General features: G+C 38.0%; 1 protein-coding gene across 3 annotated transcripts; it reads right to left on the bottom strand.

Annotated features, from left to right (window-relative positions):
* Positions 1–15: 15 nt before the first annotated feature.
* frem1a (Fras1 related extracellular matrix 1a) lies at positions 16–24,116 on the bottom strand. 3 transcript variants are annotated; one of them, XM_058395763.1, is made up of 37 exons: positions 23,973–24,116; positions 17,768–18,146; positions 16,905–16,999; positions 16,467–16,780; positions 16,133–16,329; positions 15,717–16,040; positions 15,327–15,435; positions 15,079–15,210; positions 14,623–14,967; positions 14,397–14,539; positions 13,988–14,184; positions 13,171–13,261; positions 12,920–13,087; positions 12,501–12,709; positions 12,263–12,356; positions 11,924–12,176; positions 11,550–11,753; positions 10,836–11,021; positions 10,505–10,701; positions 9,993–10,215; positions 9,722–9,866; positions 9,310–9,451; positions 8,518–8,713; positions 8,176–8,440; positions 6,974–7,391; positions 6,077–6,278; positions 5,792–5,936; positions 5,026–5,155; positions 4,816–4,888; positions 4,530–4,679; positions 4,196–4,407; positions 4,052–4,099; positions 2,593–2,760; positions 2,326–2,457; positions 2,082–2,197; positions 1,902–1,987; positions 16–1,805 (listed from the first exon to the last, which is right to left on the bottom strand). In XM_058395763.1, the coding sequence occupies exons 2-37, from the start codon at positions 18,008–18,010 to the stop codon at positions 1,603–1,605; spliced, it is 6,555 nt and encodes a 2,184-aa protein (XP_058251746.1). In that variant the 5' UTR covers positions 18,011–18,146; positions 23,973–24,116; the 3' UTR covers positions 16–1,602. The 3 variants fall into 3 exon arrangements, 2 of the variants coding, with proteins under 2 accessions (XP_058251746.1, XP_058251747.1); XR_009205049.1 differs by lacking the exons at positions 16–1,805; positions 1,902–1,987; positions 2,082–2,197; ... (16 more) ...; positions 10,836–11,021; positions 11,550–11,753 and having other exon boundaries at positions 12,039–12,176; positions 12,506–12,709; XM_058395764.1 differs by lacking the exons at positions 16–1,805; positions 1,902–1,987; positions 2,082–2,197; ... (19 more) ...; positions 12,263–12,356; positions 12,501–12,709 and having other exon boundaries at positions 12,931–13,087; positions 14,040–14,184.
* Between the last annotated feature and the right edge of the window lie 915 nt (positions 24,117–25,031).

The following is a 25,031-nucleotide window of genomic DNA, read 5'->3' on the forward strand; positions in this document are numbered from 1 at the left end:
GAACTGGACCCTTCGAGTTTGTCGTCTGTTATAGAGGTTATGACGAAAAGATTTGCTTGAACATGACTTATAATTTGCTCCAAAATATATGGGTACACTGTACAGTTTTATTTTGAAAGTCTTTTTTTAATGTACATTTTTTATATTTTATTTTTGTTTGTGTGATCACATTTTGTACATTTACTAGACAGACACTAATAAAACCGTGCCTTATTTTGTATGTAAGCGGAACTGAAAACAGCCGATTTTATTTGTAATGTCTTTCGTACGTCGTATTGTTTCATTTCTACTGACCAACAAATGTTTAATAAATGATTTTCATCTGATGGTGATCCTGCATCAGTGTGCTGATGGCTTTAAATAACAAAGCGTTACTAAGTGTTTGATAACACTTCCGATTCAGTGAGCAGGGAGTGTATTGTTTGCCTGTGATTGTATCAGCCCGAGACTTTTTGAGTACATCAAGTCTATAATGTGTTTAAATCCCATACATATATACAGACAATAAGAGGAAGTAAGCATTCAGACACCCTTTTTTCCTGTTATTTATAATACTTCCAGTGCATATGTCCACTTGAAATTGACACACTTAATGTCTTTTGACTTTCTACTTATAAATAGGAACAAAAATTTCTGTATTCATAAGCATATACAAAGATATGTTTAAAAATGAAATTGATAGGAAATAAGATATTTGGACAGTATATATGTAAAGGTTACATAAAATATAAATTGTCCAAATATTCCCTCACTGTACATACATACATGAAATAATTCTGAAAGAATGTATCTAGGTGAGTGTACATTTACAGTATTACAGTGCTGCTTTTCATTACATAAATCATTTCAGTTTCAGTGTGAGATCTGATATAACACTGCACAGCTGAGGTACTAATATCTGCATCCACTTTCAAACTTCTGATGTTCTTATCACATAGTCATTATTGTGTACTGTGCCTCTCTAAATATTATTATACTTGAAGAATAATACACCATTTACCTTCCAAGTTCATCATGTACCATAAGCACTAATATACACTGATCAGGCATAATATTATGACCACCTGCCTAATCTTGTGTTGGTCCCCACTTTCAGTCCTGACCCATCTAGGCCTGCACTCCACTAGATCCCTAAAGGTGTTCTGTGGTATCTGGCACCGAGATGTTGTTAGCAGCAGATCCATTAGGTCCTGTAAGTTGCAATGTGGGGCCTCCAAGGGCCACATCTCACAACTTACAGGACTTAAAGTATACTTTTGATAGATACTGACCACTGCAGACCGGGAACACCCCACAAGAGCTGCAGTTTTGGAGATTCTCTGAACCAGTCATCTAGCCATCACAATTTGGTCCTTGTCAAACTTACTTGTCCATTTTTCCTGCTTCTAACACATCAACTTTAAGGACAAAATGTTCACTTGCTGCCTAATATATCCCACCCACTAACAGGTGCCATGATGAGGAGATCATCAGTATTAGTTACTTCACCTCTCAGTGCTCATAATGTTATGGCGGATCGGTGTATATTGGATGGTCTTATATCATGACGTAAACAAGTAGATCTTAAGAGGGGATATGAATTATTTGGTAATCAGTAGCAGGTCATGTTTTCACATAGCACACAAAACGGTGTCCCTTTCCAGTAAAGCAATCTCGGATTTGCCATTTTGTCTTCCTCCAGACCAAAACACACTTCCTGTTGCTCTTAAGTCTGGGTCGGGGTGGACCACGCCTCCAGTTGGTGTAAGTAACCGGCTCTTCATCCACCCATTCCCACCGGCCTTTACTCTCCCGGTCATTCAGACCTGCACATAGTATCACAAGTGTCCCTTAGAATGCTATTTAGCATAGACATGTGCACAATTTGCATAAATTTGTATGACAAGTACCAAACAAATTACCAATCCAGAAGGGCTTTCTCTCACTGAAGTCCCAGAGCCAATCCATGTCAGCTTTTGATAGCACACTAACAAGGTTGCCTTGGAAACTGGGTAAAATAACAACCAGACCTTATGACACAAAGCAGAACTAAAAAGAAGTGTAATATCTGTTGTGGGTTATTGTTTTACGTTTGATCTCACCTTTCTCGACAGGCCCTGGCAGCATCGCTCCATGTAGCTTTTCGCTCTGTGCTCAGCAGATAGCAGTGGTGGCTATGATAAGTCCACCCCTGTGGACACTTCTGTGCATTCACAGCCTGGAATAGTAAAGAACAACTTTAAAAAATCAGTTTAATTCATTCAGAAGTATGAGACGAGGTGAAATTTGATGTAAATGTTACAGGGTTGAAGTTTGGTATATGTCGTCTGTTTTAGGCTGATGTACCTCATCTGTAGCAGCCCAGGGTTTCCAGGAAATCCCATTACATTGCAGGATCTGACCTAAGCTTGCATTAATATGGAATAAACCTGCCAGCTGTGGAGTGCAGGCCTTAGGTTCGGGCCTAGAGAAAACATTCTGAGCACATACCCATGTATACCTTAATTACTATTGGTTAATAAATATCCTGCACACACAGGTACTGATTTAGTTGTAAATTATTATAAATTACATTTCTGTATGTGCTGTTAATGCTCAACACTGGATTTATACCTGAGGAGCTGTTCCTCTCAGGTTATTTGTAGGAAGTGCTGTGAGGTGGCTGGAGATTTTGGCTGGGAGAGAACGCTGCTGCCCTCTACTGGTCACATGCACTTGAGCCTTCTTTCCAGAGTTCATGGCTGTTTCATCTTCCACAGTCAGTGACATTATTCCATGATACTGCAAAAAAATGTTACATTAGCTGACAGCAGTCATCTCCAAGGAACAGGAGATGATATACCATATGCAGAAATGGTCATAGTCTTAGCCTCAAATGTCAAGCCAACAAACTGTTGGCTGAACATCTGATGCATGTGGCACACAAAATTGGAAAAACTTAAAGAGTTTCGAAGTCTTTATTTGATTAAGTTCTACTCAATTGCAAGCAAAGCCCTTGTGATGCTCTACTTCCCTCACGGAAGAAGGAAGCTGCTGTGTTTACAACTGAGACAAAGAGCGTTTATGAGGCTCAGCCAAACACTGGATTTTCCAAATTATGTGAAGCTCAATTTGAACTACTTTCTTTAAAGAAAGATCTATGGTTGCACGCCAGTCTGTTTTTATAGGGTCACTGACTTCATGCCCCTAAACATGATGCTGAACAAAACAGACTGTGACTGATTGCGTTACATGCCAGTCAGATGCCCTCTTGGACGGTACTTGGCCTATAATAGCTGCTATGGTGTCCAGACCTCCAGCCCAAGTCTGACAGCTAAAGGCTTGGGCTCCATAGCAGCTTTTATTAGCAAAGGACTCTTATTCATTCTTATACGGCCACACTAAACAACGTTTAGTACTGTTTGAATTTACTCTTTACTCTTCTACAATTAAAAAACAGCGCACTATCCTGTATAACTGGATGGGTTCATTTTTGCATTTGATTTCTTCCTCATGGCATCTCAAGAAGTTTTTCCTGCTGCTATCACCTCTGGCATGCTCATTATTGATTTAAGTCTGAATTCCAACACTGGTACAAACATGAAAACAATGGCTTTAGGACTACAATTTGAGAATGTATTTGTCACAGTCTCCATCCACAAACAGTTTATAACTTCATCACAACAGATTTTCTAAAATTAGCCAAAGTAAAATTTTCTGGTTAGATAATTGCACTTTTTGAGTTTATAGTACACAGTCATAGGGAAACTATTATGATAGCACTATCCGGAGACACCCAGATGAGGATGGGATTCGTTTTGAGTCTGGTTGCTCTCGAGGTTTCTTCCACATCAGGATCTCTCAGGGTGTTTTTCCCCACCACTGTCACCCCTAACCCTCATTATATCCTGAGTTTATGGAAAGTTGTACGTTTATGCAAAGTTGCTTTATGACAATGACCATAGTGCTATAGCTATAGTATATGATCATAGTACAAATAAAATTTAATTAGATGCATATATAAGTAATTCTGATTTGTGGCAATTACTATTATACTAGTTTAAGCAGGAAAAACCATCATACATTGACTTACAGTGTAAAGAACATCAGATCCGCTCCGAATGATTGAAGATGGTCGAATCTGTGTGTGAAAATAAGCTATTACACAAATAACACTGGAGCAAGGTATACATAACCCATTGGGGACACACATTTCCATTTAAGAATACCAACTCACAGACTTTCCATTGCCATTGGGTCTTAGTCTTTTCTTGGAGACAGGAGTAATAACTTGAGGCAAGTTGTCACCTCTGGCAGTCTCTGGCACATCCCTCAAGGTGATCGGTAAAGTCTCTACCTTAATGGAGCCATGTTTGGGGTAGGGCCCTACTTGCAACACCTTACCCTGAAGATCTGGGCCTCTGGGGGATAGTTTCTCATCACACTGCCCTGTGGAAGCAGCCAGGATCTAAATGAGCATTCAAATGGTAAAGACTGGCCACAAAGAACACAAAGTAGCTATTAGGTCATAGAAACCTATTTGGTACTTTGTTATTAATTTATGAGCTGACCGTTCTTGTTGTCCATTATTGTAATGACAGCTTTGTTGTTTCCTCTCTGTATTGCACCTACTGGGGAATCCAGTGTCACCTCAAACATCTCCTCTGCCTCTTCAAGAAAATCCTGCACAAGCTCCACCTTCCACTCCCGACTGGCCACGCCTGGACACACACACGGATAGTACAGAGTAAAGTCTTTTTAACCTTCATGTTTCGGTATATTATTAACAAGGCACTGATGCAGTAGCTGTAGGTGCTAGCAAAGAAAGAAAAAAAAGAACAAGCAAATGTACAGTACCAGGATCAAACTGAATCAGAGTTGATGGAGCTGATATGAAATCCTTTCCTATAGCTGCTGTTAGCTCCTTTACCTGATGAGTGAAGAGGACAAAGTCATATAACTATGTAAAATATTCATACTGCTTATACTAAAGAAGTGTGCTTCACTATTATTGTGCACCTTCCCTTTCCAACTAACTGAAAATAGGGAGCCACTGTTGTTTTTCACCTTGAGAGTAACATATGATGAATCCTGCATATTGCCCTTCCTCTGAATAGTGAGAGAGAGTGGTCCTGTGCCTTCACACACACGAAACTCTGTCTTGGCCAATGCTACACTGGCCCAGCTGAACTCTAATCTACAGGTAGAGAAACAGAAATGACAAGATGAACAGTGATGGGTTTTTTTTTCTTTATGCAGCATGGAGGTGCTGTTTGCAACATTGAAAGGGATTTAGATCTGCAAAAATCATCATTTATATTTTATTTTTGAAAAACAGTAATTTGCAATGCAACATTTTGATCTTCTGTCCTGGAAATGAGCTCTGGTCAAAACAAAAGTGTTTTTTTCTTGAAAAAGCCAATCTCATGGCACACATAGCTTTTTAGGACATGGCTTTGTGGGAAGAAAGGGGACTCTTATCTGTTTCTATTGCAATTGCAATTCACCTCACAGGCAACAGAGGGCACTAAAATTACAACCTGCTTCTTTCAGAATGTTAAAGTCGCCTTTATTTGTCACATATACATTATTGCACAGTGAAATTCTTTCTTCGCATATCCCATCCATGAGAGTGCAGAGCGCAGGGTCAGCCATGATGCAGGAGCAGGGTGGGTTGGGGGCCTTGCTCAAGGGCCCAACGGCAGCAGCTTGGCAGTGCTGGGGCTTGAACTCCGGGCTTCCGGTCAACAATCAGAGCCTTAACCACTTGAGCTACCTCCAGTCTTCATTATAAGCATGTGGTGTATAAGCAAACTTTTAAGCATGCATTTACTTGTGAGATGATCCAGTGTTGCCCAGTGGGTCAGAAACTGCAAACTCCAGACTGTCACTTAATGCTTCCAGAGAAGGGTTAATTATATACAGAATATTCCTCTTGTTCAAATCCTTTTGAGTGAACCTCTGACGCACAAAAGCACCTGGAGACACAACAGCAAGTCTGATGGTGAATTACCTCATCACTGATGATTGACCATTACACCATTACACAATTTGCACATTCATTATAAGCAGAAATAATGGCCATTTCTTGTAGAACTGTTGTACATCATCTTCTTACCATTGGTGATGTTTTCCAAGTATCCAAAGTAAGGAGCTCTGAGTATGTGGAAGATGATGTTCTCATCTGCAACATTTGTATCCTGAGCCTTTAATTCTCGGGATGAGATAAAGATTCCATAACGTCCATCTTTTAGAAGCTCCACTTTCCACAGAGTCTCAAGCACCATCACACTTGGAGCAGACCGGTCTAATGTTTCGATCTAAACACACACACACACACATATTTATGGTCAAAAATACATTTTGCCCTTAAAAAAACCTCTACAGTGTACCAGGACTATAGTATAGGTACTTCACTGAAACACTAAGGTGCTTTGTATTAATTATTTTACCAGAGTGCTACTGAATTCTCAAATCTGATTGGTCAGTAGTTGTTGGTTAATGAGAGCAGGGCTGACAGGTTTGTATTAATACTCTCATTCATTCATTGTTTTTTTTATTTCAGTTGTTTTTAAATTAAAATGTTAATATTTAACAGTTCATTATTTGGTCAAGATACTGAGATATTTACATGTATGAAAGTAGTCTCAGATGTCATCACTTTGGAACAAACAGTATCTTTTTCCACTGTTGCCTTTTTTTATATATCTGATATAATGTAACCGATAACAGGAACCAACTTTCTCACGGTCCTCCAAAAACATCAAACATAACCATAAATGCCTTAATGGCTAAAAAGCATGCTGTTTCATTCATGATTAGTAAAATGAAAATGATAATCATTGACAAATTCACATGGTGAATCTTTATTATCCTGTAACAGTATAGCCCCTTGTGTATTATTTCTTACTTATTATACGGACAAGTCAGATACTATAGCAATGATTGTAATAGTAAAAATGTGTTATAAAGTGGCCTTCTTTAGCACCAAAAATTCACACTCAACTGCACACACCTGTATAGAAAAGAAGACTGGCTCAGTCTGCACTTTCCCTCCCGACAGGAACCCTCTTGCTGTGCTATCAGCAGCAGTGAAAGTAAAGTGATCGATCTGAGAAGCTCCACCTGAGTGTCTGTAAGCAACATCCAGGTCCTGAAGGTTCTGCTGGGTGAAGTTGCTCCCAGGAGCTAAGGGGAAACCTTTCACAATTAGCCAACCATACTGTGGGGCATGCACCAGTATGTAGACGAGGGAATGAGGCGGGGTATCTGGGTCAGACAGGTGCAAGTTATCTGTGGTGATAGTAATTGTGGAACCCTGAGGAACCTGCAGTCCAGCTTTCTGCACTAGTGTCGGGAGAACTCTGTCTGTCACATCCACCAAAATCTCCAGAGTACCATTTCGTGTGCATTTTCCATTACTGATGACAAACCTAAAAACAATTTAGAAAAATCAACATGTAAATTTGCACACACCAAGAGTTGTATACATTCTCAGAATAAAAGGTTTCTCAAAGATTCTTATAACAGTTAATGGATCTGAGCTTTTTAAAGGAACCATCCCTGATAGGAAACACATGGGAACTGTTTAGGGTTTCTCCTTAGTCTAGATTCCAATTTTCTGTCTATGAGTATGAGAGATGGAAATCTTCAACAAAACATTAGGCATGGACACTAAGCTGTTAAAAGAAAAACATCTCTTTGGACTAATAGCAAATGTTGGAATCAGTTTCAGTCTGCAGTGCAGCGACTCTGATCAGCTAGTTAGCCATCTATGAGATCCCTATAGTACAATGAAGTACAATGGCACTGACAGCAATATTGTTATGAAAGAGGAAGAGTGGAACCCTTAAGTATTTGACATACTTAAGGAATGATGTACTGCTGCATCACAGTCTTTAGGTAGAAATGAAGCAACGGCTAAATCCCACTGCCACCATTCAGCAGTTATAAGCAGATAGATAAGTACCATTGTGGGTAGTGTAAGAAACTAGTAACCAAAGGGAAAGTAAGGCAATGTGTTGATTGCAAAAAGTAATCTCAGAATTCAATACAAAATAAATCTTATGTCAGTTCACAGATCACAGGGATCACATGTTATTCATAAAGATGATTACACATCTCTCAGGTTGGATTTTTCCTTTAATAGTCTGATTAACCCTAATATACAGCGGTCACAAATTGACAACATAAAAGCAAAACAAGCATGGTCCTTACTGCACTGTCTCCCTAGGTGAGGTAGCTCTGTTGTCATGGACGTAGCACACCAGATTAGCCGCTACATCCAGCTGGCTGAAAGAGTGTATGGGAATGCCTGTGTGTTTGATGTACTCCATATGACCGTGTACTGGAGGCACAGTGATGACATAGAGCAGCTCTTCTGGCATTTCAGTGCCATCTACAGCCAGCAAGACATCTGTAGTGATCACTACATGCTCTCCACGGCTAGCTCTTACCGGCTTTACGAACAGTGCTATGTCTCCTGGAGAACAGAAATTGTTAAGTGACCCACTATAATTTATATTAGATGTTTTCTAATATAACCTTATAGAGAGATACCTTTCTCTAGCTGCTTGAGTGAGATGTAGAAGTGCTGTGCAGGGGAACGGTTCTTTCCATCCTGTAGATAAAAGACAAAAAAGTCTTGTGTGTGAGCTCCTGCCTGAGCTGTGTGTACATAGCGAAGCAAGTTCATATCCACAGCTTCCTGGGAACAGTTCATTCCTGCTGACAGTGTCATCCAGTCCAGGCCTGCCTGAAAAGCCACCAGAGAAATAGGCTTAATTATGGTTATTATTTTATGATAATAAACTATTATATGATCACATGATGATGTACAATCATTGGCATCTCACAAAGACATAGTTAAAAAATCTTATTTGAATTTCAGTTTCTCTTGTACAGTAGGATCTTATTTGATTTTTAGAATATTACTGGAACTCTGCTTTTGTATTATATTGGAAATAATGTCTTGTTATTGGAAAATTATTTGGAAATTACACTTGGGAGTTTTACATTCCTAATCTTAATCTTTATTGGTCAATAACGGTTAATAATTCATGGAACTGATCGTATGCTCCATATAAATCTGAATAGGAAAACAAATTTAGAAAGTCCTTTGGAATGGTCCAAAAGGAGCTTTATGTCTTGTGCTATAAGACTGTTACTATAAGAATCATATAGGAATGGTTCCAAAATATGATCCTGTTCAAGTTTCTTATTGGAATCCTTAATAATTTTTGAGAATTGCATATAACACACACTGCAGCCTACACATCATATTGCAGATATTTAGTCAAAATATCTGTTAATGAAATGTAGGTTTAGGAAAAGTCTTTCTTGTGCACTGACCTTAATCTGAAGCATGCCATGAACAGGAACACTCTCAAACTCGTAGATGATATTAGTGGAGGGAGTGTCATTGTCATGAGCATTTAGGACAGCACTGGAAATAAGTCTGGCTTCTCCTGGTTCCACCTCAATGCCAGTGTTCCTGCAGCACACACACACACACACACAGACACCATAGCAATTAGCTCAAATCCATCAAAGAATTATTTTAACAAATGATTATAATGTGCTGAGGACTGGAAAAAAATGTCAGTAATTGTGCTTTGAGTAATAGTACTTTAAATAAGTATTATATTGGGCTATTTATACTTTACTTGAGTGTTATTAAAACTGAAGTCTTTATTTAAAGCTTCAAAGTAAATCTGTGTGTATAAAGAAAAAACATAGAGTACTTTCATATTGTATCAGATACCTAATGATGCATGGCTTCTCATCATTGACAGGCATCACTTTAACTGATATGTGCCTCTGGAGTTGGTGCTTTCCATCTGATAGCTGGATGATGAAGCTGTCTTTTTCGCTCTCTGAGTCATCATGCAAGTACATCAGTGTCATACCTGTGAGGACAGTCACCAAGAGGTTCAGAAACTGCTGTACATATCCCATGTACCAGATTCTGACTGACTGATTGATTATTCATTCTTTAATTCTTTCTTTAATTCATTCACTGCATGGTTTTGTACCATTTCTGAGATCTTCCATGGTGAAGATTTGGACCTGAGCCTCTGTTCCTTGATTCCGGATGGATCTTCTATAATGGGCCACATCATTACCATGAAACCCCCCCATGATAGCCCCATGTTTGGGCTGCTGGATGATGCGAAATGTTAATCGATCTTTGGGAACATCTAAATCCACAGCATTAATAATGGAGGCATCCAACTCCTTCATGTCTCCCTCTCGGACCTGCAAAACACATCTCCATGTTTACTACTATGACAAAGACTGACAGTGATTTCTGTAACCAGATGTAGCACATAAACCAAGATGTGTGCTTCACAATTATTTTAGCCACTAGGTAAGAAAATGTAAAATAGAGATTGCAGAAGCAGCTTCCAGGTATATTGCAATATGGTAAAGTGAATAAAATTTTAATATTGTGTAAAAAAAAAAAAAAATACAATCATATGATGTCCACCATTGTGCTAGCCACAAAAAACTCAAATATTTACTGATTTGTATATGTTAGCCTCACACTAATGTTCCTGGCTAGAAAATCTGGGCTTTCATCATTTGTTGGCTTGATGATGATGTAGAAGGGGATTGCAGAGGATTGGTGTTCGCTGTCAGTGATGTAAAGCATAAACTGGTCAGCAGTGGGTTCAATCCTTTGATGTCTGGACTGCACGTAGTTTATGTGTCCATTCAGTAGATCTCTATAGGAAAAAGAGGCTGAAAGATAGAGCGGATAAAAGCCACCAATGTTGGTTACTGTGTTTATTTTCTCTAATTAAAGCAGAATAATTTAAACACAATCCTCATTCATGAGCAGTCCTTTTGGAAAGCATGACAGCATGAGCACTGACCAATACTGATTCCCATGTTGCTCTTCTCAAACCCTGGACTAGGCAAAATGTCCTCAATATATCCAAACTTTGGTGGAGTCACCAAGACAAGCTGCAGCTCCTCCAAAGGTGTGTCCTGGTCAGAGGCTTCTATATGTGCTACAGTGATCGAGGCAGAACCTCCTTCATCCACCTGAAGAACTTCACCTGTGGAGAGAGAAAGATTTTTTCATGGAAAATATCCCATATTAATTATTAATGTTTCTTGTTGGAATTATAGATATATTTCCTGCTAAACATAAAGGTTATATGATTACCTAAGCACATCTACTGTACCTTGAATCTACACTACTCTTTACGACTTTTCTATCAGGTGCTTTAACATATGAGTGCACAAACTGTAACACCCTCAATCATCACTAAAACAGAAACCATATGACCAATGCTAAACAAATGTGCCAATTCTAATCCTCAACACAGCAGGGACATTAATGAGTGAGTGTCCGTAGCCAAATCTTTGCCATATCCAGTCTATGTTAAATCCCCATTTTACTGGTTAAATGTAGCTTAATTCATGAAGTAAATGAAGTATTTATTATTTTAAAAAGAATATATTATTCATGGAATGTCACTATGCTTTAGTACCCTTTCATACAGCTTAAGGTCTGCTTAAATCACTTTCATTAAATTAAAGATAGTTTGCCTTGCAGTTAGAATGGATTAAATAAGGTATACCAATAACAATGGATGGTGGCTGGTTGTCCACAGGATAAACAGTAATATTGAGGTCATAGATTAGCAAGGAGTCCTGGGGATGTTTTGTTTGACCATTAAACAGAGACGGTCTGTCAAAGCAGCATGAAGGAACTGAATCCGTCTGTTCATCAGAAATGACAAATGTGATGGTGTCATGACGAGGGAGCAATCCAACCTCCAGGCCTTGGGAATGATATTTAAATTAGTAACCTTTCTCATATCAGACACCATGATGCATTCAAATACAGACAAATATTTATTTTTCAAATTGGCGAGAATAGATTTTCATTATTATGGAATTATGTGAATTTTGTTTTCATAATGCAAATAAGAAGCATGAAGTTGTGCTTTACCTGTGTGTTTGTAGCTGATGATCCTGGCTTCTATATCTTCTTGAAAGAACCGGTCTACCACTATACCATTCTTTAGCACTACACCATGATACGGCTGACGAGCAATCAGATAGATCAGTTTGTTGTCATCACTATCAGCATCAGTTGCACAGATGTACTCAATGGTGATCACTACTTCCTGTCCCTCTGCACACTCTAGAACAGTCTTCAAGCCTGGCACCAGTGCTGGTATTTCATCGTTGACTAGTGTTACCTGTCAATGAATAGAAACGTTTTACTGTTAAATACCATTTAATAGCAGGCTTATTAATAAATGCAATGATTTAATGTATTTTTTACCTTAATATGTAAAACAAATTCAACTGAATTCACCCCGTCTGTGGCGATACATTCAATGTTATCTTTCTCTGTCTCTGAACTATCATGGTGGTATCTGTGTGGGGAAAATGCATGACCATCATCATAAATTATACACAAATTCATTTATAAGTTCATAATACCAGTTATGCATGTAATATGAGAAAAAAAAAATGCTCTGATAGTTTAAAACAGTGACTGAAAAGCTGTCAGGTCTGACCTAACTTTTAAGCTTTTCAGGTCTCTAACAGTGAAGGTCTGGCCTTGATCCAATGGTGCACCATCCAAATACACATCTCCATGCTGAGGCCTTCTCTTCAGTTTCACACGTAGCGAGTCCTCAACAGAATCCACATCAGTCAGATGCAAGTAATCTGCACTGACCCAGCATTCTCCCCCCTCATCCACAGTCAACTGATTTGTGTGCACCTAAGAATCACAGAAAACACAATGACACAAACCTGTATGTAGGTGCTGTTCATTTTTCTTTATGCTTTACATAAATATGATGTAGAGTAGTATTATCTTATCTAGCTATAACTGCCAGTAAAGGTTTCCTACCAAATGCCTAACATACAGAATATTGTATTTAATAGACACAATCAAATTCTGTGGTCTGAACAAACAGTTTTGGGCTACCTCTGGGGACTGGTTGTCTACAGGCAGCACTGTAATGTTGAAACAGATTCCAGTGGTAGTTCGGCCTTGCTCACTGGTCACAGACAGCACTAATTGAATATACTGAGGATAAGGCCCAATATCTTGGAAAGGAGGCATATAAGCCACTTTCATGTAGTTGACAGCATGCTATTCGAAAAGAAGAAAGCTGTTAGCATTTGCATGTCCCTGAATGACCAAACTGTGAGAAAAGTAAAACACTTTTTTTTTACCTGTGTAAAAAGTCTAAGAACAGGGGCATTGGGGTCCTTAGCCAGTTTTGGGATGCTGTCAACAAGGAACAACCTTCCTGCATCATGTCCCCTGGCAAACAGAAGTAGGTAAACAAATGTTTTTTAATATAGGCTGTTTGTATGCTAGTCTTCAAGTGCAGAACAAAATAATAGACCAAAACATGAGAAAATGCATCATTAAGTTCATTCTGAGCATGCTCATTGCTGATAGGACAAGGCATATGACTATAACAAGGAAAAAGAATTGCACTTTTTCAAGTCTGTTATCTACATAATTGGTTTAGTTATAACTGATTTAATGCGGTGCTACTTATATTATTATAGTGAGGTGTAATTCTTTCTTCTTCTGAACAGATCTTCCTTTAGGTGGGTTTTAAGCATTCACATACTCATATTCATCACACTCATATTAATGGTGTGCCAGGTTGACAGAATATCCAAAATAACATGATATAAATGCCCTTGACTAAAACAAACAAGATTAAAAGCATCAATAGATGTATGTAGGCTCATGTATTCCCTTTCTCTAAACTCCAACTTTCTATTTTTCTGCACTCTCTCAGATTCGCACTGTAGCCAATCAGCACTGAACGTGTCCTGCTTGCTTTTGCTTTCGCTGTTCTGTTTTCAGATTTGACATCATATTGTGTTATACGATGTCAGATTTGAAACTAAAACATCCAAATTTCCAAATTTTGATGCACTGTTTTTGTTTTGTTGTTACGTTTTCTTGTTGGTTGCCAGCAACCAACGTAATATTGTTCATAAAATCTTTGAATAATCCATTACCACCTACCCAAAAGTGGAAGTGTAGAAAGGTAGGGTGGTAACAGTGTAAGTAAGCTCACAGTCAGGTGACTCCACATCAACAAAGTGTAACTGCTGCTTTGTTAAATAAACCACATCTGTCTCTTTGACTATCAGATGTCGAGTTACTCCTGGGGCCTCTTTAGGTGGCTGATCTGGGACAGGTTGAATTTGAATCACAACGACCTGCAAAAGGCACATAGGAATTCGTTTAAAAAATAAATATTGACGCATAGGAATTAATTCATAACCATATTACTGTCTTAAAATCCAATGTGAAATGTCACGTTAAGCAAAAGAAAGTCTTTATCAAATAATGATTGCGTCTAGTAACAGTGATAGCAGGATTATCAGACTGTGTTTACAGGATTGGTGTTGGATTTGTCAAGAAATTATACCTGAGGCTCTGAGAGATTGGGAGGATCATGGAAGTCAGATAACACCACTTCAAAAGAGTCATCAAATACTTCAGTGCCAAAGTGTCTGTAGTAGATGATGGAATGAAAGAGATCCTTTTGAAGAAAACGCATTACAGGATAACCTACAAAGAAAACATTAATCCCTCAAGATGTTAGACAGCATACACAGGTGTCCAAAAAAGTTATGAAAAAAAATCTTTTTAACCTGTGATTCCTGGCCCTGGCAACTTCATGATCTCCCCTGCTTGAGGTGGCTTAGTGATGTTAAACATGATGTAGTCATCACTGGAGTCCATATCTGACGCTTGTAGTATAGAACCTCTAAGAAGAGCCGTTTGTCCCTCAGAGAGTTCCAGGACCATATTAGTGATGAGGAATGGTGGACTGTCATCTTTGGGTAAGATGTTTATGGGGAACTTGTGTCTGGTCTGGTGGCGTGCATCAGTGATCCGAAAGACCACAAAATCTTTGGTGGTATCGCTGTCATCATGGTAATAGCGTACCACTCCATCCTTGATATCACTTACAGTAAACATGAACCCTTTTCCACCTGGAATATATTAGTTTTAATCAACCATTAATGCAGTTTAAAGAAGGGATGATGGTCTTTTCTGGATAATTTCATCAGTCATTATTGGAAGAATTACTGATTATCACATACCTCTGACTGTCAGTCTTCCATGCTGAAGGCCATCCACAGTAATGATTCTTACAGCCTTTAGATCATCATTGTCCACAATTTGTAGCTGATCCCACGTGATGGGCCGAGACTGACCTTCCAGGAGACTGAGACCTTTGGAAATTTCCGTATTATTATTATCAATAGAATACAGTGGTCATTATTTAAGTAATGTTTACTGTTCAGGCATGTAATTAAACCTGTGGTCAATCTGCATAAATAATGCTCACCCATGTTCCATGACACTCGTGGTGCATTTGTGTCTGCTGTCCTAATTGACACATGTACCACAATAGGTGAACTTTTCTCAAAGTAGAAATCATGGACTTCAAACTCTACCTAATTGAGTAAAGGATAAAGCATTGGTGACAAACTACCAACATGTTTGATTACACATTTATAAAGAAATAAATGTAACCACTGAATGGTCTAAAGCATTGAAGGTTCTATGTAGACCTGTACAGCAGAGGTTTAATCTATCAGAGGGTTCCAAAACACTTAATTAACCAAACTCCAAATCAACTTAAAAAACTCCTACATTACTACATTACGCAGCAGGATTATCCCAATAATGAGTAAATGTGCTTTTACTGGTATCTTGTGAAGTGTCTAGAGAGTACCTCATAGTTCCTACGCTGCACATGGCTGGAATTGGGAGGCTGGTAGCCGATAAGCATTTCATTAAGGTCCACCCAGGTGAAGGATGAGATAGGCTTGGTGTGATCAGATAAATGCGTGATGAAGCCTTCACTGGGAGGCTTGGTGATATTGAACACCAATCTGTTCTTTGGGGTCTCAGCATCTTCTGCATCAAGGATGGCTGTGGACAGTGGCGTCAGGATGAACTGATCTACTTCCAGAATGAACATGGACATGAAGGCAGGCTTTGGGGGCTGGTTAGGAACTGCACCTTTAATGGTCACAGGTATCCAGGCTTGCTCTGACTGGAATGTTAAAACATATAATATGATATCACAATGGGTGATGAGATGATAAGTGGAACAAATGGTTCATGCTTTTGTCATACAGAATATACCTGGATTATGCTCCCACTTCTTGTGTCTGTGAGGTCCAGTTTGATAGCAATGTAATCGATATCAGGTGATGGAGGATCTGTATGCTGATAGCGAATGCCCATCATTAAGAATTCTTCGCAAGACACTTTTGTAATCGTCACCAGTTTCAGTCCTTTCAAACAGTCTTCACTCTTGCATTTGGCTCTGGCTTTATTTTCTGGAGAAGAATAGTGGAAATGAAATAAAATATCATGTGAATGTGAATCAAAAGTATAACAACAAAAACTGTGCTGTGTTGACTCTAAACAGCATATTTGGTATATAGTGCTTAACTTCCATTTAAAGATGTCATACCTAATTGTTGTCGAATTGAGACAAAGCTGTCTGGTTCATCTCCTCTTGGGCCTTCTAGCTTGTCAGGGTCACCAGTGACCAACTGGCCATGTCCAGGTAGACCAGAGTCTGGTGTTGTCACCCTAATAGTACACTCTATGTTGGGTCGATGCTCATAGTGGAAGGACATCACATTACCATCAAGTATATTGGAAAGGCCATAGAACTCTGGAACTTGCAATGTCTGAGGTCCCAACTTTATAACATTACAGTCAGGTTCCATGATCTCAATATGGAGTGAGACCAGTTCGCTATATGTCTCTGTCTCTGTGAATCTAAAATGCAATACATTTAGGGTTTTTAAGTAAATAGCTAAAAATGAAGGCTGTAAGCAGACTTAGTAAAGACAAAATATTCTCTGCAGATAAACATTGCACCATTCATAAACCAAAGACATACCTGTACAATCGAAGTTTAACGATATCTTCTTTTAAAATCGGACAGCCGTTATGAGTATATTTCACCTCATCAGCCAAATAGTGGCAGTCAAAAACCTGATGTATGAATAGCAGTTAAGAAATGCACATAAAATCCCTTTCACAAGGCTGTGCAAAAACACATTTGTTAAATTAGCAGAGGCACCACAATAATGCTGTAATGATTCTTTCATTCACAGCCCTATTCTGTAACTATGGCATAGTTTGCTGATACACCACATTCCCAAAGTGCTTTTGCAAACCACATAAAATAACAAAAAGGCACAAAAACATATTAAAAAAGCATAGTTTCGTCAAGCTTTTAGCCAGATGCAGACATTAGATTAAATGGTTTATGGCCATATTAATAATTATTGTTGGCACAATTAAAAGATGTCAGTTTTTGTTTAAGACAATGCCTGGACAATGGCATAAGTACAGTGAAAATATAAAAAATATCATCTTCCTTGTTTATACAGTTTGAATTGAATTGAATTTTGAATGGTTTGAAATTTACACGCCATGTTGTCATGGAGAGATTGAGAAATTCTTCACCTCATACCAATAAAAACTGGTGTAAAGCATGCACACACCTACACATCTGCCAGATTAAATGATGTTTACAATATGATTACTGTTTAAAATACGAATTTTTGGTAGAAAGCCTGTGGGTCTTAAACTTCCAGATGTTTAGAGCAAAAAAGATAAATTGTGCCAGGTGAAACGGAGGGAAAATGACAACTTCCCTTCGGTTAAGGCAGAACTGATAATTAGCTGGACTAGGTATTCAGCTCAGGCTTTTTAAGCATAAATCAGTATGCTCTGAGATATAAACAGTGAGCGTACCTGAGGGGACAGCGTGCCAACACGTTGGGTTATAGGTTCATTAAGGACAACTTCCAGCTTACAGGCATCCTTCTCTCTGGGTATGTGGAATTGCAGATCTCCTTCCTGCAAGAAAGCTGACCTTCCTCTCTTTACCCGCAGGCCATGGTTGGTCTTCACCAGGGAGCACATGCACAAGTGCAAAAGTCCCGACAAAAAGAGACACCAAAATGGCCACATATGGGTCCTATTTTGAAGAACCATTCTTGGTTTGTAAATTCAAAGTTCCTCATATATTTTTCAGTTGGATGGAGTGCCTTTTGGATGTTTTGATTCAAAATGGATGATGTATGTCCATCTTAAGACATCTTCAATATATTATCACATGTTCAGGGAAGATCTGTAAGTGAAACAGTAAAAATATTTATTTAAAGAGTATATTTTCCTGTGTTTTTGCTTCTTAAGGAAATGTTAAAGTTTTTAAACATTTTTAACTTTAAGCAACAATAAACATATAGATACATCATACAGAAGGAAATAAATGGAAAAAGCTTGTTGATAGTATAGTGGACCACGCTTCCTCCTGCATCTGAGAAATACTTCACTGACACTTTTCCTTGAAGTGTTTGTGGAGAGACAGGAAAATAAAGCCCAGTCTCAACGAGGTGAGGTGTCAAGTTAAAAGATGATCCTTGACCCCAAGTCCTAGACTAGCACCCATGAGAGAGTTTACTAATGTGTCAGCATAGAAAACACAAATTTCTCTAAATAGAGTTAATTTCCAAAACCTCAAAGACTTGATAAATGGCTTCCCCTTTTGCTGTTGCATGTATATGGCTTACAAATTACTCGTCATCAGTTATGTCACATTACACAACAACAGCTAAAAAAAAAAACAATGTGACTGTTTGCTGTACAAATCTAGATACAGAAGATGATATTTGCAAAGCTGAGACCAGTTTCAGAGTTATATGATTTTAATAAACTAGTCTGAAAGCACATAAAAGGTTGCTATCAGCTTTGCCTGGTAGTAAAACTTTTAGCTGAAAAAAAGTTAAAAGGTTTCTCATGTGGAAATGATTTTTCAGACATCTTCTTTATATTATCAGTTATGTTCAGAAAAGATCTGTAAATAAAACAGTAATAATATTCATAGAGTATATTTTCCTGTGTTTTCCTGTGGAAATGATTTTGTGAAACTTGATATCTTTTTTCTCTAACACTCCAGTTGTATGATAACACATACATCTACTTTAAACAAGATACCAGTGTAGTCTCCATAAGGTTTTGATTTATGAAAAAAAAAAAAAAACAGTACTAATGAAATAGTGTTTGGGAAAATACACAGATGTCATGCAAAAAATATGTTAAAATATTATTCCACTGAGATGGAAAAACAATATATTTAAAGGTTCAGAGGTTGTTGTGGACACTAAATGTGACGATTTGACAGTCTAGTGTGCCGTCTAGGACAACAGTATGAAGTAAATAATTGTGTAGGAAGTATGGTAATAAGTTTAGTATGCATTAGTATGTATTGCTGTTTGGACATGTTCAGAGGAGGGAGAGTGTGTATATTGTGTGTATATTGAATAATGGACATGGAGCTGCCAGACAGGAGGCAAAGAGGAAGGCCAAAGAGGAGGTATATGGATGTAATAAATGAGGATATAAAGCTAGTGGGTGCAAGTATTGAGGATGCAGAGGATAGGGATAGGTGGAGAGAGATGATTCACTGTGGTAACCTCTGAAGGGAAAAGCTGAAAGAAGTAGAAGAATATGTATTGCTGTTTCTAACTGTCCATGTGTGATGAATCCCATAACACTAAAATATGCTGGTTATGTATTTTCACCTTAACAGAAACATGCCTGATAGTGGAAAACAGACACTTCCTTCAAGCTCAAACTATTGTTCAAACCACTTCCAGTCTTTCTTTGGAATGACATCATACTTTTCATTGAGTGCACATGTTAACACCTGGCTGTTTATACACATGGTACACATTTAAACAGTGCTGGGCCAGCAAGGCCTTCTCTGCTGGCCTAAACAGCAGTGATCTGAATCCCTGACTTGCATTTTAATACATTTAATATATTTTATATACATTATATCCATGAATGTGTATTAAATTATTCCCAATAGTCTATTCTCTACATTTCATAGCTTTTCTCTTAGTTATGCTGCTTCCAGTAGTGTATATTTATGATAAGAGTATTTATCCAATCATATTTCAGCCAGTAGCTGACATCATATGTTGCCAGGGTGAAAGAAATCTGCCTTAAGACCTTCAGAAACTGTTCCATTAACCAATCAGATTTTGAGTTGGTGTCACTGGGGCCATCTAGCAGGCATACGATTACGGCAGAAATTTCCCGTTTTTTGATTGGATAATTGGAGTAGTCAGAGGCGGCGAACCGCAAAAACTAAATAAAATATATATATTTTAACTCACAATGGCTGACAGAGGAGAAGAAATCGATTTGGTCACAGACATCCTTACAAATGCATTTTCAAGGCAGATTGTAATAAAATTGACTATTCCTTGTGAGGTGTGAAATACTGTAGCCTAATTTCTTTTTTACTTTTTTTTTACCTTTTTATTTAACGGTTGAATAGTATCTATTGCCGTGGTGTCATAAAGATGGTATAGAGGTGGATTAATTCAGGATGGACACCAGTGAAGGCCTAGGTGTGAAATGCACAGCCCGCCACTACATTTAAATTCCCCTTACATAAGTATCCTTAAGAAAAAATCCCATTATCATTTTAACATCTATTTTATTTCTATAATAAAATTTTTTAATTATTTGCAAACAGTGAATATTTCACAATGTTATTTAAATATAAGTATACTGTATTTAAATGATTTTTTTTTTGCGAAGAACAAAAGCCACACTAGATTTTTTTCAGTTAGTTCAGAAGTATAATTTGGTCAACAAGAGAAAAAGTGCAGTAAGTCTCAGAACTTTTAGAAAGCTCAAACATCTTCCGGGAGCTTCACTTGTTTTCCAAGCCAATCATAGATTTCAACCTAAAAAAAATACCACAGACTTCAGATGACTATAAGATCAACCTCTAAACATGATATTTTATAGCTGCTTTTCAAACTATAATGACTGAAGACAGGGATAATGTGTAATTCGTGTTTCCTCACTGCCAAGACTTATTACACTTGATGGAAAGCAGCAAGACTAGACCAAAAAACTACCATGAAGCTGAAATGGCTGAAGTCCAAAGAAGCACAGCGTGCTCTGGAGACCAGCAGATTTAAGTCAGTCACCACCTTATTTTAAGATAAGACAGGGAGATAGTATAAAATGCCAAAAATGTGGTTTGAACCAGAATCTGTGGTTTAGGGTCTTAAATAGAAAAGACTTTGGTTTTTTTTGGCACGTAGGTGTTGCTAATGGAGATCACAAAGTAAAGTTCCTTGTAAATCCTTTCAGAGCCTAAAGACATCAATTAAACACTGGTGAAAAGTGAGCATCAGTTTTAGTCCTTGTCAATCCTTTTCACTGATGCAATACCAGTAAAAGTTGTTTTCAACTCATGCTAATATCACATTATTCAGACTCCACAGTGAAAAATTTAATCACAGCTTGACTGCGCCTAGGAAAGCAAACGAATAACTTGTGGTACATGCATTCTATGTGTTTGAGGATCATAGAAAACTATCCCGAAAGAGCAAAATTGATTTGGGTAAAAGAAGAAAAGCTTAGAAAAGTCGCCAACAAACATTTACACCACTAACTCCAACATGATAAGCAGTGAAGCCAATGTCCAGAGACCTAATGTAAGTTGAGCCCCACAGCACTGCAGGCCAGGATGCCTATAACAGAGAGAGGATTAAGTGTGAGGTCTGTGGGTTATTCACCAAAAACAAGGACAAATTCCTTACTGTGCTTGGGGCAGATTAGAAGTGGGACCTTTCTCATCTTTAAAGTACTCTCTGACAACCTATTGTGATTACTCTTAATCAATCTGTGGGCTTGCTGTAGAATAAACATAACTCCCTAAATCTGCCAAAACATACACACACACACACACACACACACAACACAGGCCACTGACATAAGAGATTCCCCAAACCAAAAGATTATAGATGATGCTCGACTTTGTTCTACAGAACAATGAACAAACTTTTTAAAAACTCTATCTTTCTTATACATGAAGTAATTGTTTTGTTGAAGCACAGATCGTATCTAGGTATGTGTTAGGGTTTAGGATGAGGGTAAGCAAACTTCTGACTATCTGAAGTGAAAAAAACCATGCTTCTGCCATTTTCAGTGTTTTTTTTTTATGAATGATCAGTGGATATGATGAGAATCTGTTTATTAAATCATAGATATAATTGGTGCAGATGATAAAACAGAAAAAGCTAAAAACTAAGCAGAAATGTTTTTCTGTCAGATTATGATATACTAAAAAGGAACCAAAAAAGAATGTCCAAAGCCCAGATGTGCTGTACAATAGTAAGCACAATGCATCTTTCCACTACATTCCCAACACTTTACCTGATCGCACAACAAGATCTCACAGTTCTCCAACCACAAACATTGTTCTTCAGGGCAAGATTCAACATGTAAAGACGTCGTCTATGATTACACCATTCTCCTTGTTTAGGGTGATCTCACTATGGTTTGGACCAAGTTTAACAACCCATCATTGAAAAGACACTGCAAGGTCTGCATTGGGCAACTTACTTGGAAATCCATTCATGAGTTCAATAAGATACCTCCTACTTAATAAAAAGCTTGAAAACAGACTGAATCAAGGAATATATGATTATATAGTAAAAACTGTAAATAACATTTGGACTTAAGAAGCGTGGAAAAATGTGTACATTATCTAAATTTAGACATTTAGACATGTTTTTACATATTTTAAAGTCACATTACAAAATTTTAATAGTTAACAGCCCATACCCTCTGCCTAATTAAAGGCAGTATATTAACATTGGAATGAAAATATCTTACACTTATATGGAACATGTAACTCGACTTCAGAACCATTCGCTACAGATTCCCTTATACACAAACCTGAATGTTGGTTCAGATTGATGATGACATTTAGAAGTTGTGAGAGAGAGGGAAGCTAAAGGCAGGCAGGGTGGGTGGCCAACAGTCTGCACGCTCTCTGAACTGTCACATCTTAACCTCAAATTCCATTCAAGCATGTGGGGGCAGAGTTTCCAACATCAAAATATATGCAAAAATAAATCAATGAAATTACAAAATGTTGCTGATTTCACTAAAAGCATTGCTTAGAATTCATGTATAATACTTTCATAAAAGAATACAATGTACACACAACATCTCTAGCAGTGTAAAATCGTTGGGTATAATTAAAGCTACAGCACAGCAAACTATACGTTCCAGAAGAGACAAGTTTAAGTCATACAGAGAAAAACATGTGCTGTTCCTCTCTTGACAAGTAGGTTCTATCTACAGCTGGGAACAAGTGGAGACACCGGCTGGAGCCTGCAAAATCGGAAGCCTGTTCTTCACAGCGCTGAGCCCTGCTTCTCATCTCACTAATGACAGGGTCCCAGACAGCCAACTGTTTCCAAAGCAAAGATGAGTAAAACACAAAGGGGTGCAAAGGGGGAGGCAAAAAAAAAGCTGCTTCTCCTCTTTCTAAATAGCCTCAGCCTCCATTTTTGGCAGAATACCAGGATAGCCTTGTCCAGTGTGCAGAAATGTTAAAGACTCCTGGGCAAAAAGGCCAGTGCCAAATTCAAGTGGATGTTGTGCACTTGTCTTAGAAACACTGCTCAAGTTTACACATGACTCTGGCCCTGTGAAGCTAATCTTTTGCTTAAGAATGCCAGTACAGCCAGTATTAAAACGCCTGAAGTAAACTAGTCAATAAGTTGTGAGCAGTCATGAAAGTGTATAAAGTCTATGGAAAATCTATCAAAGTAATACCCAGAAAGAAATATTTATATCATGGCTCAATTAAAGCCGTTGTGTTTTTGTCAGGGTTAAAAAACAATGACCAAAGATTATTTAATTGCAATGTTAAAAGCCAATAAAGCATATAGCATAAGAACATTTTCTATTATTTTGTTATGAGCTTTCTACTTTATGATCACATTAATTTTAGCAACACATCTCTGCTTGACAGCTGTCAGTGGACTTTTCTAAAAACCAGTCACAACTACATCGAACTAATCCATCATCAGGTCTGCATTTATCTTAGACATAGACACAAGAACAAACTTACCTAAAGCACAAACAGCAACTCTCTATCTCCAAAAACACTCCACTGCCCCTGAGCACTCCTCTACCCTGCTCAGGAACTGCTTAATTGAGCAAAAAGCCTGAAGCAGCTTGCAGAGAGACAGAGGGAGGGAAGAGGGAGGCAGTCTGTGTGAGCACGGGGAGGGAATCAGAGATGTTGTCCCACTCCACAGAGTACAGAGGGAGGAGTGCATGGAAGTACAGAGTCTCCTAACAAAGACAGAAATGCAGAAGCAAGCAGAATAGAGACACAAACACAGACGATGTAAGATCAAAGAGAAGAGAAATGTGAATGTTTGCAGGACATGACAAAGCATGCACCATTTGATAATTAAAGACTGAAGGACGAGTGTTAGAGCTTTCATCATAACTGTGCGGGAATGCAGGCAAAATGTGTGTATACAGTTAAACAAAGAACACTTTTACTGTAGGTTTAATGCTGTCTCTAGAAAACATGATTTTGTTTAGATTTTGATTTTTCATTGTGTTTTGCTGAATGAATTCCACTCAGGCCATGAGAGAGATTTGACTGTTTTGAACCAAGCCAGATGTGATGAACACTTTCTTTTTGAAACCATCATCAGCGAACTATTCAACAGTAATACCAAAATGTTTGGATGTAAATGAAGTATGTTATGGTTAAACCAACAGCTGTCAAGTCTAGACACCAGTTTCCATTTGACTTAAAAATCCCTGCCAGTTAATAGCTCAACTAAATCTAATCATGAAGAATAACATTCTCCTCTGTATGTGTGGTGTGTATGATTAATGAGGAAGAGGGCAAAGCTATAACTGCCGAGCAAAAAGTTACTATTCTCTATAGAGGTCCACATGAGTGTATAAAATGTTTTTGGTAACATGCTTAAAGAAAATTACAGAAGATTACCAAATAATCACTGATTAAAATAAATAAATAAATAGAAAACAAACAGCTGTTGCACTCTTGCGAATTCAGAATTGAAAATCTGAATTCAATTAGACAATAAAAACTGGATCCAAATACCAACACCAATTGCTTGCAGAAAGGACAAATACCACCTCC

This window comes from Hemibagrus wyckioides, linkage group LG07 (assembly GCF_019097595.1).
Source record: "Hemibagrus wyckioides isolate EC202008001 linkage group LG07, SWU_Hwy_1.0, whole genome shotgun sequence".
In the NCBI taxonomy this organism is placed as follows: domain Eukaryota; kingdom Metazoa; phylum Chordata; class Actinopteri; order Siluriformes; family Bagridae; genus Hemibagrus; species Hemibagrus wyckioides.

Excerpts from the sequence above, each read along its gene's own strand:
- frem1a (XM_058395763.1), bottom strand. The coding sequence starts at position 18,010 with ATGGTTCTTCAAAATAGGACCCATATGTGGCCATTTTGGTGTCTCTTT. Across the intron at positions 14,968-15,078 it reads TGGAAGACTGACAGTCAGAG|GTGGAAAAGGGTTCATGTTT; the intron begins GTATGTGATAAT and ends AATATATTCCAG. Across the intron at positions 8,441-8,517 it reads ACTCAAGCAGCTAGAGAAAG|GAGACATAGCACTGTTCGTA; the intron begins GTATCTCTCTAT and ends TCTGTTCTCCAG.